Source organism: Salvia splendens, chromosome 11 (genome assembly GCF_004379255.2).
Source record: "Salvia splendens isolate huo1 chromosome 11, SspV2, whole genome shotgun sequence".
Lineage (NCBI taxonomy): Eukaryota > Viridiplantae > Streptophyta > Magnoliopsida > Lamiales > Lamiaceae > Salvia > Salvia splendens.
This window is the reverse complement of record NC_056042.1, coordinates 26,047,323-26,063,655: the sequence shown is the minus strand read 5'-3', so window position 1 is coordinate 26,063,655 and position 16,333 is coordinate 26,047,323. Positions and strand designations below refer to the sequence as shown.

Here is a 16,333-nt window from a genome sequence, read left to right as displayed (position 1 = left end):
ACAAAACGCCTGTAATACCCCGTCAGGCCCAAGAAACCCCGCAATTGCTTGACAGTCGAAGGCACCGACCATGATCTCATCGACTCAATTTTCGCCGCATCCGCCTTGAGTTGGCCGTCCGTGATGATATGCCCTAAGTATTCGACTGTTGTACACGCAAAGGTGCATTTCGAAAGCTTCACAAAGAACTGGTTCGCCTCAAGGATTGCCAGAACCTCGTTCACGTGCCGCACATGAGCCGGCAATGTCGGACTGTAAATGAGTATGTCGTCGAAAAAAACGATGACAAATTTTCGCAAGAACTGACGGAAGAGGGCATTCATCGCGGCCTGGAATGTAGACGGGGCGTTCGTCAGGCCAAACGGCATTACCAAGAACTCAAAATGCTCGTCGTGAGTCCGGAACGCCGTCTTATACACATCATCTTCGCACATTCGGATCTAGTGATATCCCGATCTCAGATCTAACTTAGAGAAAAACCTCGCCGATCCCAATTCGTCAAATAACTCATGTAATCAATGCAAAATCGGAACGACCCATCATTCTTCCGTATAAGCAACACCGGGGACGAAAACGGGCTTTGACTTGGGCGAATAATACCCGAATCAAGCATCTCTTTGACCTGGCGCTCGATCTCCGTTTTCTGGAAGTACGGATATCTGTAGGGCCGTACATTGATCGGCTTTGTCTGAGGAAGTAGATGAATCCTGTGATCAAAGATGCGCTTCGGTGGCATCCCCGTGGGTAACCCAAACACCACGCTGTGCGACTCCAACACGGCTAACATAGCCTCCGGAAGATCCCTCGGAAAAGCACCCGCCTCCCCCACTGCCGCGGCGGCGGGCTGCTGCTGAGGCAGAGGTACCATCTCAAACACATCGCCGACACCCTGCAGCTTGAGCAAGGTAGAAAAACGCCGCAGCGAGACGGTCTGGGCGGCCGGTGGCACCAAATTCAGGCGGATCTGCTCTCCATTCTTCACAAACTCCAACGTGTCTGTGTCAAAGTCGTTAGTCACACGACGGAGTGACTTCAGCCACGCTCTCCCAAGAATAATATCCGGCCCATGCACCGGCAAAATGTGCAGGTCTACCAGAAACACATGCTTCTGGACGACAATCCTCGTTGGCTTACTAACCCACGAACAAAGGAGTGATTCGCCGTTGCCAACATATACTCTGAACGGTCGAACTTTCAGCAGCGGGAGGGCCAAGCGCTCAGCCACCCGAGGATGGAGAAAGTCGTGTGAGCTTCCTGTATCCACCAAAATCCAAACCTCCATCGATCCCACAGTCCCAACCAGCTCGATGGCGTCCTCCTTTTGACGACCCTCCAATGCATAGATATGAGATATGTCTGCCGTAACCAACTGTGTGTCGTGAGGAACCTCTTCCCCTTCACTCTCCTCCTCCGACTCACCGTCCGCGCCCATGTACACCAGGAAACACCCCCGACAGTTATGGCCCGCTACCCACTTCTCTGGGCACCACCAACACAAACCCAGGCGAGATCTTTCTGACTTTTCTGCCTGTGACAACCGAATCACTGGAAGTTTTGAAAATTCGGAGAACTTTTGTTGAGGAGGGCGCGAAACCTGTTGTTGGGGAGCCGGCAGGGCGAATTGCGGTGGTTGGCCGAGTTGTCTGTTCTCATAACGATTCCCAGTGCGTCGAGAAAAACCTCCTGCAGGCGGCGGCCGATCGATGCAGCCGTCGCACTCCACCGCCAGAGCCATTGCGGCTGCCACCGAAGACGGATGTTGAAGACGCACATGGTTCTTAACAGGCTGTGTGAGGCCCTCTATATAGATCGGAAGGAGAATGTACTCAGGTACCCCTCTCACCCGATTCAACATGGTCTCGAAAGTGGTATTATACTCCGCTAGCGACCCAGTCTGACACAACTTCGCGATTAACCCAATAAAATTCTGAAAACACTGCGGGTCAAAGCGACGTCGCACATCCTCCAAGAAATCCGCCCAGTTCGCATTCGGGTTATTATCCCTGTAGTTAAATATCCACTCCGATGCCGGACCCTCAAACATCATGACCACGTAATGCAAACGGTGATCCTCTGGCGTGCCCATATGGTTGAAATAGTACTGAACCCTCGAAATCCAGTTAACCGCCTCGGACCCGTTGAAACGAGGTGGCTTCATCTTTTCATAGCGCGGTTTCTCATAGCGTTGGTGATCATACCGCATAGAGTCCGAATACTGTCCCCCATCCCGCTCACCCAATGGAAGATCCCAGGCCGAGGGTCGCGCGTCGTAGCGCCCCTCCTGCCTAACGGCCGGATGATCCCATGCAGATGGATGGTTGTTCTGAACAAGCGCGCCACCGTATCCTGGTGGTTCCCATGGAGAACTATCCATCGGCGCCGAACGTTGCGGCCCCCGCGTAGTCGACGGCCCCGCAAACCCTAGTTGCGGCAGCGCAGTCGTGGAGACCGCCGCCGTGGGTATATGATGCCGATTCGGTGATCCTCTCCTCCACCCCGACGGTCCATCGTATGGCGGGTCAGGTTCAGGCCGCGATCGTGGTGGCGCGTTCACGGGCTGACGGCCCTCCGCATCCAGGCGTGCCTCGACCCTCGCGATCGAAGCCAGGATGTCTTCAAAGGCCAGGGCCTGAGCATTCAACGGCGCAGATGCTGCCGCCAACGGCTCCAAGCCGGCGATATACGGCGGCGACGAAACAGGGCCCGAAACAGGCAGCCCTCCCTCCGAAATCGACATGGATTGCTGAGTACGTGATGAAAGCACCACTTGTTAAGGAGAAACTCCCCTAACAACGAGTAATTCCTTCGAGAAGTCGTGGGAGCCTTTGCCCGACGATCAATCGCGAGAAGAATAGGTTTGAACGTGAACAAAAAGATATCGTAAAAATATTTTATTTCTTGATGGTGAAACAAAATACACGCCTATTTATAACTAAGGACCCTAGGGTTGATTCGACCTACGATCCGGGAAAGAATCAACGAAGAAAACCCGGAAAGGAGCTTAAAGCCCGCTCAACTAGAAATATCCAATAATTAAATAAAAGATTAGGAAAATAAAGCAACGAAAAATAAAGACTCTAACTAAGCCAAAAAAATAATACTAACTACTCCTCTTCACTTTCGGCCGGTGGAGAAGTTCGCCAGATGCTCCGGCGGCCGCCTCTGTCGTCGTGGGCGATCCCTCGCGATCGTTCTATCCGGTTCCTTGTCGACCTTCTCCGACGTGTCGAAGTCCGGTTCTTCCATCAGATGCTCTGGCCTCGTCTCCTTTAGCCTCGCGGAAGGTTGCACCGTATCAGCGTGCCATAGGGCGCGGACGATAGTCGCACCCTATACTTCGGTCGCGGAGGATAGCGCGGACGATGGCCGTCGTCCGCGCCATCGTCCACCCCATTGCGGCTGTCGTGGACGATCGACGCGGACGATGGTCATCGCCCGCGCCATCGTCCGCCCCATTGTGGAGGTCGCGGACGATCGACGCGGACGATGGCACGCGGTTTTGATTTTCTATTTAAATCTCGTTTCTCATTCAGTTGTGCATACGAACATATCGACTATCTCTTTACATATTCTCTCTCTACATCCAACCAAAATGAATCTCGGTGACGACACCAATAGTTCTAGTTCATCTGAATCCGGTGGTTCGCTTGACGAAGCATTAGATGCAGCTGTTGAAGAGGCCATGGCGGCATGCTATGCGCAAATGCAGCGCGAGAAGGAGGCGGCGGCCGCGGCCGCAGCTGAGCAAGTCCATTGGCCTATTCGACATAGGTCGTATGTCCGACGCGACCACCAGGAAGCTCTCAGCGCGAGAAGGAGGCGGCGGCCGCGGCCGCAGCTGAGCAAGTCCATTGGCCTATTCGACATAGGTCGTATGTCCGACGCGACCACCAGGAAGCTCTCAGACGTCTGGTTGAAGACTATTTTGCACTTCAAAGTGATCTCCAAAACACCTGTTGTACCAATACTTAGTTTCTAATACGGAAGACTTAGACTAATCTGGTTTTTTGGCATTTTAATTATATAAACGGAAATTATCCATAATCCATTGAATTAAAACACATTATTATTATTATTATTATTATTATTATTATTATTATTATTATTATTATTATTATTATTATTCTCATTATAAAAAAATTAGTGTTTACAATATACTACTAAACACTTATTAGCCTCAAAAATAATTTTTAGAACGTATACATACTCCAACAATTCCCAGAACACACGTAAACTTAATCAGGAATAATTAGGAAGCATGAGAACAACCACCTAGAACAAATTAGGAGTAATTCATCCATTATCTTGTCTCAAGAATATTTTCCCAAGTTCTTCTGCCAGCTTTAGTCAAAATTTTGTCACCGTAATTATTTTCCCTGTGGATCGACCTATTATTCTATATAGCATATTTGTTATATGCGAATAGTAGAATTTCTAAGATTCTTATTAACATTATCTTGAAGATTTCACAACAACGACCACAGACTAATCTAAATCTAAATTAGGATTTAGTAGCCATAATTATATATCTGCGGAGCATCTAGTAATAATATTAAAAGTTCAAATTGACTGAATTATTAATTCTCCAAATCATTTTAAGTAATCAATATAACGTTGAAACTTGAAACCTCTGCAGCCCCACCAAAATCGGAAACTAAGATATTAAACCACGAATGGCTTATTATTTAAGTATAGGATGCTTAAACAAATTAATTAAGGTAGGGTAGCATTAGACATCTACATTTCCAAATGCAAATATCAACGCATATATTGTAGGTTGTTGTTTGGACAAAGTATTAATTCTGCATCTACCTTAATCATATGTTCACCGCCCAAATTAACATCAAACTAGCTTAATTTGGCAATTATATTTCTGTCGCTTTTAATATTTAAAACTGCTAATCACCCGCTGGCATGTCGTGAAACCTCCTATTTTGTTTTTTAGTGACTACGCCTTTTAATATTATATATTTCTCTCGACATTATCATAAAATTAATGTACGCAGCTAGAATATCTACAATAATACATGTTGCATAGTTTGATAATTGATTAATTGTATAAAAGAAAAGAGACATACCATACCAACTAGGCATTGATGGTATATGTTCATGTATCATGTTGATGATGCCAGGAAACATATATTTTGATTCGAACCAATGCATAATATTTTGACGACATAAAGAAATCATACACGACAAACTCAATTTTAAATGAATTATTGGTACTCGATTTTAAAATTAATTCATTCATAGTATATCACAACATTCATATCATTCCATGTGTCGTGATATCTGTACAACTACTCTCTAGTGTCAAATCGTCGAACCAACAATGAATTCATTATTAGATAACACGGAGCTTTGTTTTAAAATCATTTTAGTTCACTTTTTCTAGAAGGAACTAAAACAATCAAAAATTGAAACCCATATAAAATGAACTAAAAATAATGAGTTCAATTGCTTAAAATTAGTTCGATATTAATCATATTCCTTGTTCCTTGTATGCAAATTATTATACTCCATAATCTTTGTCTTGTACCAGAGTATCAATTTATGTAATCAAGGAGTATTTATTTCTCACACCAAGTTTCCTATTTTAAATGGAATTCATTTACTAATACTTTTTCTTATATTACGTCAAATGCATTATGCATATCAATTTTTTATATGCATCAACATGAGATTTCAGATTGAAATAGTCTCATATTAATCTAACTAATTAACATCACTGTCAAATAATATCGAGAATATATATCAAATATTTGAAATACAAGACTAATTTATTAAAGTTAATCTGCAATAAAATAAAACTACCAATTTTATCAAATTGAAAGTCCGAAGTATTATAACTATACATAAACAAAAAAACATGGACACGAGTCTTCTTACAATTCGAGTGAGATCCGTCTGGTTTTTAACGAGAAGAAATTTATGAATTATTTGTGTTAGCATAAATTTTTGAAAAAAATGTGCTCAAACAAAATAGTACTAGTGCTACTATAGTGTGATAAATCGAAAAAGGTAGAAGCGTATAATTATAGGAGTATGATAAATCGAAAAAGGTAGAGAAGTAATAATTAGGAAATGTTAGTGAAGCTGGCAGTAATAGCGATAGTGCAAGTGGCCGAACTTTGTTACAAAAATGTGGCACTCTGCAGCCACACACATGCTTGAGACGCAAGGTTATTTCTCTGCACCTGACTCACCGCTTACATCACGTGCATACCCCATTCCCCCCCAACTATATAACACCCCCTCATTTCCCCATTTTCCACATTCACTCCTCTCTCTCTCTCTCTCTCTCTCTCTCATCATCTTATCTCTCTATACTTTCACACTCAGCTCAGCTGTCTGCATTATATTTCTCTCATTTTATCAACAACAATGGGAGGTTGTATATCGTCGGATTTCGATAACTCTACCAATCAGAAGCCGTGCGCCACGGTGATCTCTGTTTCCGGAGAACTGCGCCGGTATCCGCTCCCGGTCACGGTCTCGCAGGTGATCCAGTTCGAGACGTCGTCGCCGGACTCCGTCTTCCTCTGCAACTCCGACCGCCTCTACTTCGACGATTACGTGCCGCGCCTCGACGCTGCGGAGGCGCTGGAGCCGGACCAGATCTACTTCGTGATGCCGGCCTCGAGGCTCCAGAACCGCCTCGCCGCCTCCGACATGGCGGCGCTGGCCGTCAAGGCGAGCGTCGCGTTCAACGATTTCAACCCGCGGCGCAGCCGGAAGTCTCGGATCTCGCCGGTTTTGGTGGCGGAGGAGGATCCGCAGTCGATTCATCAGATTAAAATCAACGGCAATTCGTACGTTCAAGTTAAAAGCGGAAGGAAGTCTTCGTTGGGCGGCGTTCCGAGATCCGGCTCCGTGAGGAAGATGCACATGCGACGAGCGAAATTGGCAGTTCGATCCTTCAGATTGAGGCTCAGCACGATTAACGAAGGCTCCGTGCTCCTTAATTGATTGAGTTTGCATACCATTTGTGGAGGTTGTGGATTCATTCTTCCACTCAGCTGTAAATAATTTTGAGTCCTTTTTTTGAAGCTGTCGATGGAATTGAAAATTCCATTAAGTCGGAATGTAGAGAGTTTTTATTAGGATTTTTTTGTTGAAGAAGAAAACAGAGGTTGAAAATGCATATTGATAATTGGCAGGTTTAGAAACAAAATCAACATGTATTGATACGTTTGTAGAGTCACCGTGTGTCTGTGTATTAAATAATACGCGCGATCATGTTCATAGCGTTATGCCATTATCATATAAACAAATGATCATTGTGCCGATCTCTTTTATATATGGGGTGTTCGGTTGGCAAGGTTAAATCTCATGATTAAATATGTATCATGTTTGGTTCATAAGATTGAACCCTTCAACTTAATCCTAGATAGATAGTCTCATGATAATTAGTCATAGTCTCCCCTCCAACTAAAATAATCCCACGACTTAATCTCAGATAGATAGTCTCATGATATTAGTCATTGCAACCGAACGCCACCAAAGTAGATGTTTCTTTCCTCTGTATTTTCTGTTCTACATAACTGATTTTACATGCGATTTAACACGCTCCGGATATTGAAATTGGGGTAACTAAAATCATCAATAGCTTTCAGTAAAAAGAGGATTAGTTTTTTCGACGTAAAATTCAAATATTTCACATTGCAACTGAGATTGCATAATATAAATAGCTTAATGTAAGGCAACAAACCTAAAATTGGGCGTCGAGTATGCTTCAAAACTTCCCTATTTTAACGCACGCGAATATATTGTGTGACATTTCCTAAATAATTATAAGCTAGCTCATTTTAACGCCAATATATATTACTATTTCCTAAATTTTTTTTAAAATACTACTCCAGTCTCCATATCAAGAATATTAGTACTAGTGCCCGCACGGGCTTAACTCAGTTGGTTCCTGGGTGGTAGATTGTCCCTAAGAATATTAGTACTAGTTTCGTAGGGAGAGAACGGTCAAGACAGGTCCGCACCGCAGGCTACTCTTTCAATTTGACATGTTGACTTGTGTGAAACTAAAAATTAATTATTTTCATTTAATTTTGTGAAACAATTTATTAGTAATAAAATTTCCCAGCCGGTTTTAATAAAATATACTCCTCTTACATAACTTGATTGCAAAATAATGTTGTACTTTTATCGTTAGTCTTGTAAATTTGCAATCAGTCTTATTATAGTAGTATACTCTAGTATAAAACTAAGAGTTGGAATATGCAAATTTTCCACTTGTGAATGAAGGGTGGGTCGTAATTGTAAAACACACCCTTGTCAATTACGTGGGGGCTGACGTTGTTATCCAAGTAAGTCAAATTGACCATGTAGTCTCCATTTTAATTTTAATTTGGTCATATATCTGGAAGAGTAGCATTATTAAAATTTTATACATGCTACGATTTTTCAATACGTGTGTACTAGTAAAGCATTTGAATATCGATTTCCACATATAATTGGCCGCATTATTATAATAAGTATACTTATATAAACAAATACTACTACTACTACTACGCTATTAGTGGGAGACAAAAGTAGAAAATTAAAGTTTAAAAACTTGTAGAGAATATATTGGGTAATCGTAATACCAACTAATCAATCATTTTGCAAGAGAGGGCACCCGTTTATATTTTAATTGTAAGGACTAATGGTATCAAACCAAGTTGGCTACTCATTTGATGTTGTAGTCTATAATATTTCAAGGGAGTATCTATACATATATAAAAGTTGAGTTTTGGGGGCATTTTGGGAATTTAAAATTTTGGTTTGGGATAATAATGTGCCATTATAAATATTTAAATGAAATTATAATGTGTACGGTTTTTATTGTTGTTATTTAGCTTTAATAACATTATCATTAGATTAGCCGACAGTTTTTAAAAAAAAACGCCATATTGATATTTAGCCATATCATTTAATTAGGAATATTTGAATTGTCGTTACTTTTTATAAATGATAAATATGGCTACTATTTGCAAATAAGTACTATAAATATAATTATCATCACTTTAAATCTTACATTAAATATTTGTTCATATAGCAGGCTACTTATATTCCCGATATTGAAATTTTATTCAAAGATATAAATAAATTACTTTTACGTTTAGATAAGTTAAAAAAATATCTTAATTATATATTATAAAGTAATTAATAGCCAAAATTTGAAAATGGAAACTTTCACGGATAAGGGCAGCCAAGGGTCCTTTATCCCACCACTCCATTTTCATACTACTTTTATTAGTCAATTATTTGAAAATTAAATAGCTGCGCATTGATCACCTTTTGTTATTGCTAATTGCATTGATCAACGTTACCTTTGCCAATTAATTTCTTCATACGTTCCCAGGCTTTTCTACTTCCAACACAATCGAACCATTAATTTCTTTTATGGCTAGCAATTTTTTTCTCCATAAATTTTCTCACTTATTGAATCATCACACATCATAAAACAATTTCCCTCTCATGACTACAAATGTAAAAAAAAATAGCTTTCTCCACCTCCAGAACCTCTATGAGATTCTGACTAAATGAAAATTAACACTCTTTTTCCTCCATTAGGTATTAGGAATTCTCCAACGTATCATCATACTGGGGTTTTGAATCATTATGCTAAGAGTCTCTTATATTATCTTGCAGGTATTAGGATCTATTACATTGACGATGTTTGGTGACTTTACAACTAAGGCTACAATTGTTCAAGCCGGGCATGCAGCAATATTGATAATCTATACATAATGATGAAGGTTAGCTCTAACTCTAATGCATAGTATTATGTAATTTTGATGTAGCTTTCCATTGCTTATTATCTACTATGTTGGTTGAGTTATCCTATGCAGTTCTCATGTTAAAACATGGTTTGGTTTGTAACTTTATATAATGGAAGGGAATGACTTGGTTGTGAATAATGAAATAACTCTACTCATATCCCTCACTAAAATCTTTTGAGCTTACCACACTAGATTGGTCGGAATCTAACAGTCTCTTTATAAACTTGGACATGATCCTATTTTCTTTGTGTTAATCTATTAATAATATTTATATTGCACCCTTAATTTGTTTTTTGTTTTTTTTATCTATTTGTGATTGGAGACTTGTTTTTTCTCTCTTATTTATATTGCCCTTAATTTGTTTTCTATACATATATAAAGGGGGAGTTTTGGGGTATTTATGGAATTATCATTTAAGCTTAAATATATAATTTAAATACTACAATCTAGACATTTAAGAATAAAAACTTTCTCACATTTTTTATTTATTTGTGTAGTAATTAGAGAAATGCAAAAGGTTCCCATGATCTCCTTCCACAACTCACGCCATTATTTATGTAGTAACTAGAGAAATGAAAAGGTTTTTATGCATTTGTGTAATAATTAGAAAAATGAAAAGGTTTTATTTATATAAAACAAGTTACGTACATGATACACTCTAAGAAAAATCAATCTATTTAGTAGTATTGTTGGAAAATGATGGTTTCAATTAATTTAATATTATGTGGTGTTTAATTTTCTTTTATGTATTTTCTTGAATATTGTTGTGTTCGATTTATGGTTGGAAATGTTTCGATACTATGATCCATTACTAACATTACATTATAATCATGCATATGTTTCCATACTAAATTATCTAATCTAACAAAGCGTGCGAAAAAATCAAGCGGTCAAATTTAAAAACAATGTGCTTTGTCTCTTCACTTCCACTTGAATAATTTGAAAGGTCACAAGATATAAAGGATATTTATTATTAATTTAATTTACAATAAATAATACTATACCATTGAGTTACTATCAAATCTTCTATAAATACCAATTCTATTAATAAAAAAAATACTATTTCAGTAAAGATGTTTCTGTCCGTCAAATCATGTGGAGTATTATCTTTCTCTCCCAGCTATTTAATCTAATTTGTGTTTTTAATTATGTTATTTTACTTTTGATGTTTATCTTATTTTAGTTTCTTATCTTTCCTTTTTATTACTGTATTTTATTCTATTCATTATATTATTGCAACAATTAAAAAATATATGTGGGCAACTATTTTGTAAAATCTTCACTTATTTTTGCAGGTATACTTTTGCCTTGAGAAAGCTTCAAAAGTAACAATTCTGCACCAAGATATGAATCCACAACCTGTTGGTTTGAAAAAATAGATATTATCATATGGGAAGACATAGTTTAGTTGGAGATTTGCGGCTATTCAGTTTTACCTTACTTAACTCGTAGAATTATCGCATCACCGATTACTCAATACGTATGAAATTATAAACAATTCAAGATATTGACAGACTGGTTTACCTCTCTTGCTTTCATTCTTGCTTTCAAGAACTACATTACTGCTTTCATACTTGCTTTCAAGAGCAACATTATTAAGTTACAATTTTTCTTATATGCAATTTTTCTTAGGCATATTAGAATTTCATTGGCTAGTGAAAAAAACTTGAATTTCATAAAACAATTAAATTGAAGCATGGAATTTGAAAACCTGCTAATAATGATGCATTGCTTTCCACGTCTATTGCTTGCGCAACATGAAGCATGGAGTTTGCGAGAAAATTAATAATATAATACAAATTTATTTAATTCAATCAGTTAATTTTCTTTCTCATTTTTAGCGTCTTTTCATATTTCATTACTTTGATTAATAATAAAATATAAAATACAATCCAGTAAAATTTAACCGTAGTTAATAACGTATTGATATAAAATTTAAAATTGCCAATTTGTGGGGTTTTAATATTGAGGAAATTAAAAAGTTTTATTTAATTCTAATCATTAGTGGACAAAATGAAAAGTTTTGGTTTTTACTGAATTTTGATTGAGGTTTCAACATCCCCATGATATTATATTTACGGAGATTTAATATTGCCATTGATTGGTATTTATAAGTATGAGGAATAACGACCTTTTGTTGTATGAGTATGCGGATTAACCGAAAGGTTGTAAAGTAAATTCTGAGATTATTGCTTCAATGGCCTTCCATTTCATTTTCCAAAATTTATTATACATTTATTCGTTACTCATTTCATACAAATACAATGGCGGAAATTATTGTCATTCATTTTCCAAAATTTGATAACATTTACGTAACGCTTAGTTTTTAATTTTTGAGAAATTAAAAGGTTTTAAAATTTTTAATAATAGGTGAAGAAAGTGAAAAAGTTTTGAGGAGTTATCTTCTATTTTTTGGACTATAAATATATGACATTTGGTAATTTATCCACTTACATATTTTTTTTCATCACGTTTTTCACTCCCTCCATATTTTCCATTACTCTTCTTGTTTAACATGAAGTTATGATATTCTTTTTTATTTTTTTCTATTATTAAAGTTTGTTTTAAAGTGATTAACAAAGTAAAATTGAATTGGGACGGAGGGAGGATTTTATTTATATTTGGCTCATTTGTTGGTCATGATGAGTATATTTTAACGTTAAGGGTTTAGGATTTAGGTTTCAAGGTTTGAGTTTTTAGCGCATTAGGGTCACTATATTGCAATATAATGAAGCTCGACTATGATAAAGTATAGTGCTAATTTAAATGGATACAGAATACAAAAAAGATTACACACAATTTTGTGACAATATTATTCTGCGTCGGCGCTTTTATACTTCAAAATACAATTTTAAAACCGTTTTGAGGTTTGAAAAGCTATCGTCCAATTTTAAAACTTGCAATACTACCAATTTGTTTTCGGAATCAAAACTTGATCTTGTGTTAATCAATTAACAATTTAAAATCGTATGATAAAAAATATTTTGTCGTGCATCGCACGTGGGTTGAAACTAGTGTGGTTAAAACTTAAAACAACCATGAATCAGATTTCATTCATCTTTACCAACACAAATTCTAGGTAATATGTGTATAAGTTTATGTAGGTAATTCAAAGGGAGATGTCCAAGAAGTGACTAGCATTAGGAATTACTATAAATTAAGGGCAATTATTGTTTATCGTAGTTGAGCTAAAATTTTAAATATAATAATTTAAATTAGTTATTACGTACTCAAATTGTCACTTATATAATTTCAAATGACTAGGTACGTAATATATTAAATGATTTTTTTTTTCAAAAATACCAAACTTTGATTTTTATTTTAAGGTAAGTTCTATCACCAATCTAAATCTAAAAAATGTATACAAACAATTAACGAGTGTAAATGCTAGACTCAGGAGAAACAAGAGAAAAATAATAACAATGGATTAATTAATTATAAATATATAAGAGTATGAAATTCAAGACACGATCGAGTCTTATACATGGATACATATTTATCTTTTTCCAAATTCTAGTCAATGATGGAGAAAATAGTGTCTTTGTACATGAATGAAGGTTATTCTTGTCAAAAATAGAAGAAAAATGGACTAACCTACCTTGAATAAAATTAGACCAAAGGTTGGCAGATTCATCAGTAATCCAATTCCAATTTCCAAACTCAACTAACTAAAACTGTGGGAATTAAAATTATACTTAAATTGGTATAATAGTAATAGATGATGATGAAAAGTGTTTTTTAGTTAGTTAGTTTAACCAACCATGTAAAAAGAAGTTGTTTTAGTTTCGATTCAGAAATTTTTTTTTGTGTGCGCGCGTAGGTTAAATAGTTACTAGTATGAATTTATACTATATAATTGTAGGTCTCAGTCAATGTTTTGTAGTCCGTTTCTATAGCAACTGTTGAACTGTAATCAAATTATTTCAACTGAACTAAATGAGTCTTATTTAAAGAGATTTTTTCTGTTGACTATCTTTATTTTTGCTTTTATTTTTTCCACCGGAGAACTAGGGACTGAAATCTGGCCTCTGAATTTTTATGGAGTAAAAAATAGGGATATTTGTCCTTAAAATCATGAATTTTTACTAAATTTTGATATTTTCCATAAACTTTATAATTGGTTTAAAATATCATAAATTTTATATTCTATTTGTTACTCCATTTCCCAACCTAACCCATATAAAATATCTTCGACAAAACACTTATTCTACGTGGGCAGCCGTGAAATATTTATGATATGTCAGACCACTTTTTAAGTTCGTGACAAATAGGATAAAAAGCTATATAGAAAAGCATGTTGATTTAGTACTGTCAAATAGGATAAAAAAATGCATGTAAGTTAGTATGATATGGTGATTGGACAAAATTTAAAGTTTATTATATTTTAGACCAATTTTTAAGTTCGCAAGTACTAAAATTTGGCCAAACTTTATGATTTTAGAGACCAAATCCAAAAAAAAATATGAAATTTAAACTTGTATACTAAAAGATTATGCTTATCAAGAAAATTCGCCATTGTAGCTAATGACAAGGAAAAAAGGGGTGGATTTGCTGTGATCAATTACAATCGGTTTTGCATGTGTAGTTGATTTACATCCAAACGATCTATGACAATGGTTCGTTTAACAATGCTCGACGGTTTTGCATGCGTAGTTGAATTGAATCCAGCTGGTCTGTGACAGTGGTTCGTTTAACAATGCTCGTGAATAGAATGTTGAAAACGTGAGCAATAAGTGATCAAAGGTGTAGCACCCCGTAAAATTGTGACTTTTATTATTATTATTTTTATTTGATGGCTTATTTTATTTTTAATTAATGTGGATGTTGAATGAGAATTTTTTTGTGGAAATTTAATTTTTATGTGATTGAGTTAATTATGTGAAATTAATTGTTTTGAGTTATGTGAGTTAATGTGATTAAGCTTCCAATGAGTGAATTAACTTAAATGAGATAATGCATAATCATTCTGGCCATTTTATATGAAATTTTCGGCCCTCCTATTTATTGGAAATAATACTTTCTTTCTTGGATTTAATTAATTGCTTTGAGATATTTATCCAAATTAAATCCAAACCCAGTTATCCCTAATTTATTCTACATGATTTTCGTCCCCTATTGCTTTCAATTACCTTGTGGAATTAATTTATTTGTTACCTATTTTGTGGGAGTCTTTTTCTACAAAGAAATTACCAAATTTAAATCTTATTCCTATTTAATTTGATGATTTAAATATATTTTCCTTGTTTACATCCCACTATCACACGCCTATTTTCTTTAATTGTGGAATTTATTCATTAACCTCTATATTTTATTCTTCCACAATTTTAATTGCCTTATTTAATTGTGGGATTTATCCTAGACTATAAATTAAAAGAACCATAACCCTAGCCCTCATATTTTTCGCCTCCCTCTCTTCTCTCCTCCCACACGTTTTTTTCCTCTCTTCCTCTCCTTCTCCACCAATCCTTCACCAATTCCTTATTCTTGCATCATTGTGGAGTTGGAAATTCAAGATTCATCGAAGAATCGTATCATTCGTCACTCCTACCGATTGTTTTTCAAGAGAAAGGTATACTCTGATTCATCTTTCTCCTTCTTACCATTGAATCCATGTTTCTTGATCACCTCATGCATATAGTGAGTGTAGAAATCGTAGATCTAAAAATTAATCGGTTGGGAAGGATGTTTGCATGAGAAAGTATGTGTATGTGCGTGTGTTAGTTTGTGGATGATTCATTGGTGAATGTTATATGTAAATAGGAGAACATGGTTGTGATGTCGTTTTTGAAGCGGGAATATGTGTTGAAAGCATGAATATGTATGTGTGGATGAATGATAGACAAACCCTAGTTTGTAAATGTTGAGCATGAAAACTGTGTCGGACATTAGGTTCCGACGAGTGTTTGGCCAACCAAACGATCTTATTTTAGCACGAATTTTTAACTGAGTGACATTTTAAGTGTCTTCTGTGTTGTCTCAAACTTTCAGCCTCTTTTGACGAAAGATGAATTTATAACGAATTTTTCAATTGAACTGCGCAGTCTTGTCAGAATTTGTATTCTCGTCCAGTGAGTTTCGTTTTTGTTTTTGACCGACCTAAAGATGTGATTTTGGTGTGGATTTTTAACTGGATGAACCTTGATGTGTCTACTGTGTGGTGACCAAATTTTAGCTTCAAATGATATCGGATGGATTTTTAATGATTTTTACAAAACGACTGCGCTGTTCTGCCAGATTCATGTCTTGATTGAAATAGTCTTGTTGACAAGTTTTGAATGAAATACATGATACATGTGTGAGTAAGAACTTATCCTATGATGTGATTATGCGTTGCACGTTGATGTATGCCAAAGGGTTCGTATCGTTTATGATGGTGAACGGTGGGATGGGCAATATGAGAAAACGATGAAAGGAACGATAGGGCATGCATGAGTAATGTGTTGATAGAAAACTAATTGTGTTGTATTATGTGGTTATGATGTTGATAAGGGTTGTTGTGCGTACGTGGGTACGAAGAGCAAGGATTTCAATAAAGTTGTGAACCGTGTTTGTAAGCA

The 16,333-nt window shown here is 36.7% G+C and overlaps 2 protein-coding genes across 2 annotated transcripts; one reads left to right on the top strand and one right to left on the bottom strand.

Moving 5' to 3' along the window:
• Positions 1-463: 463 nt before the first annotated feature.
• Positions 464-2,737, bottom strand: LOC121754689. Its single transcript, XM_042150007.1, has one exon. It carries the CDS (start codon positions 2,735-2,737, stop codon positions 464-466), a length of 2,274 nt encoding a protein of 757 aa, XP_042005941.1.
• A 3,647-nt stretch (positions 2,738-6,384) lies between these two features.
• On the top strand, positions 6,385-6,969 carry LOC121754688. Its single transcript, XM_042150006.1, has one exon. It carries the CDS (start codon positions 6,385-6,387, stop codon positions 6,967-6,969), a length of 585 nt encoding a protein of 194 aa, XP_042005940.1.
• Positions 6,970-16,333: the final 9,364 nt, after the last annotated feature.

What these genes read in the sequence shown, in the direction of transcription:
- LOC121754688 (XM_042150006.1), top strand. Translation starts at nt 6,385, where the DNA reads ATGGGAGGTTGTATATCGTCGGATTTCGATAACTCTACCAATCAGAAG.
- LOC121754689 (XM_042150007.1), bottom strand. Translation starts at nt 2,737, where the DNA reads ATGTCGATTTCGGAGGGAGGGCTGCCTGTTTCGGGCCCTGTTTCGTCG.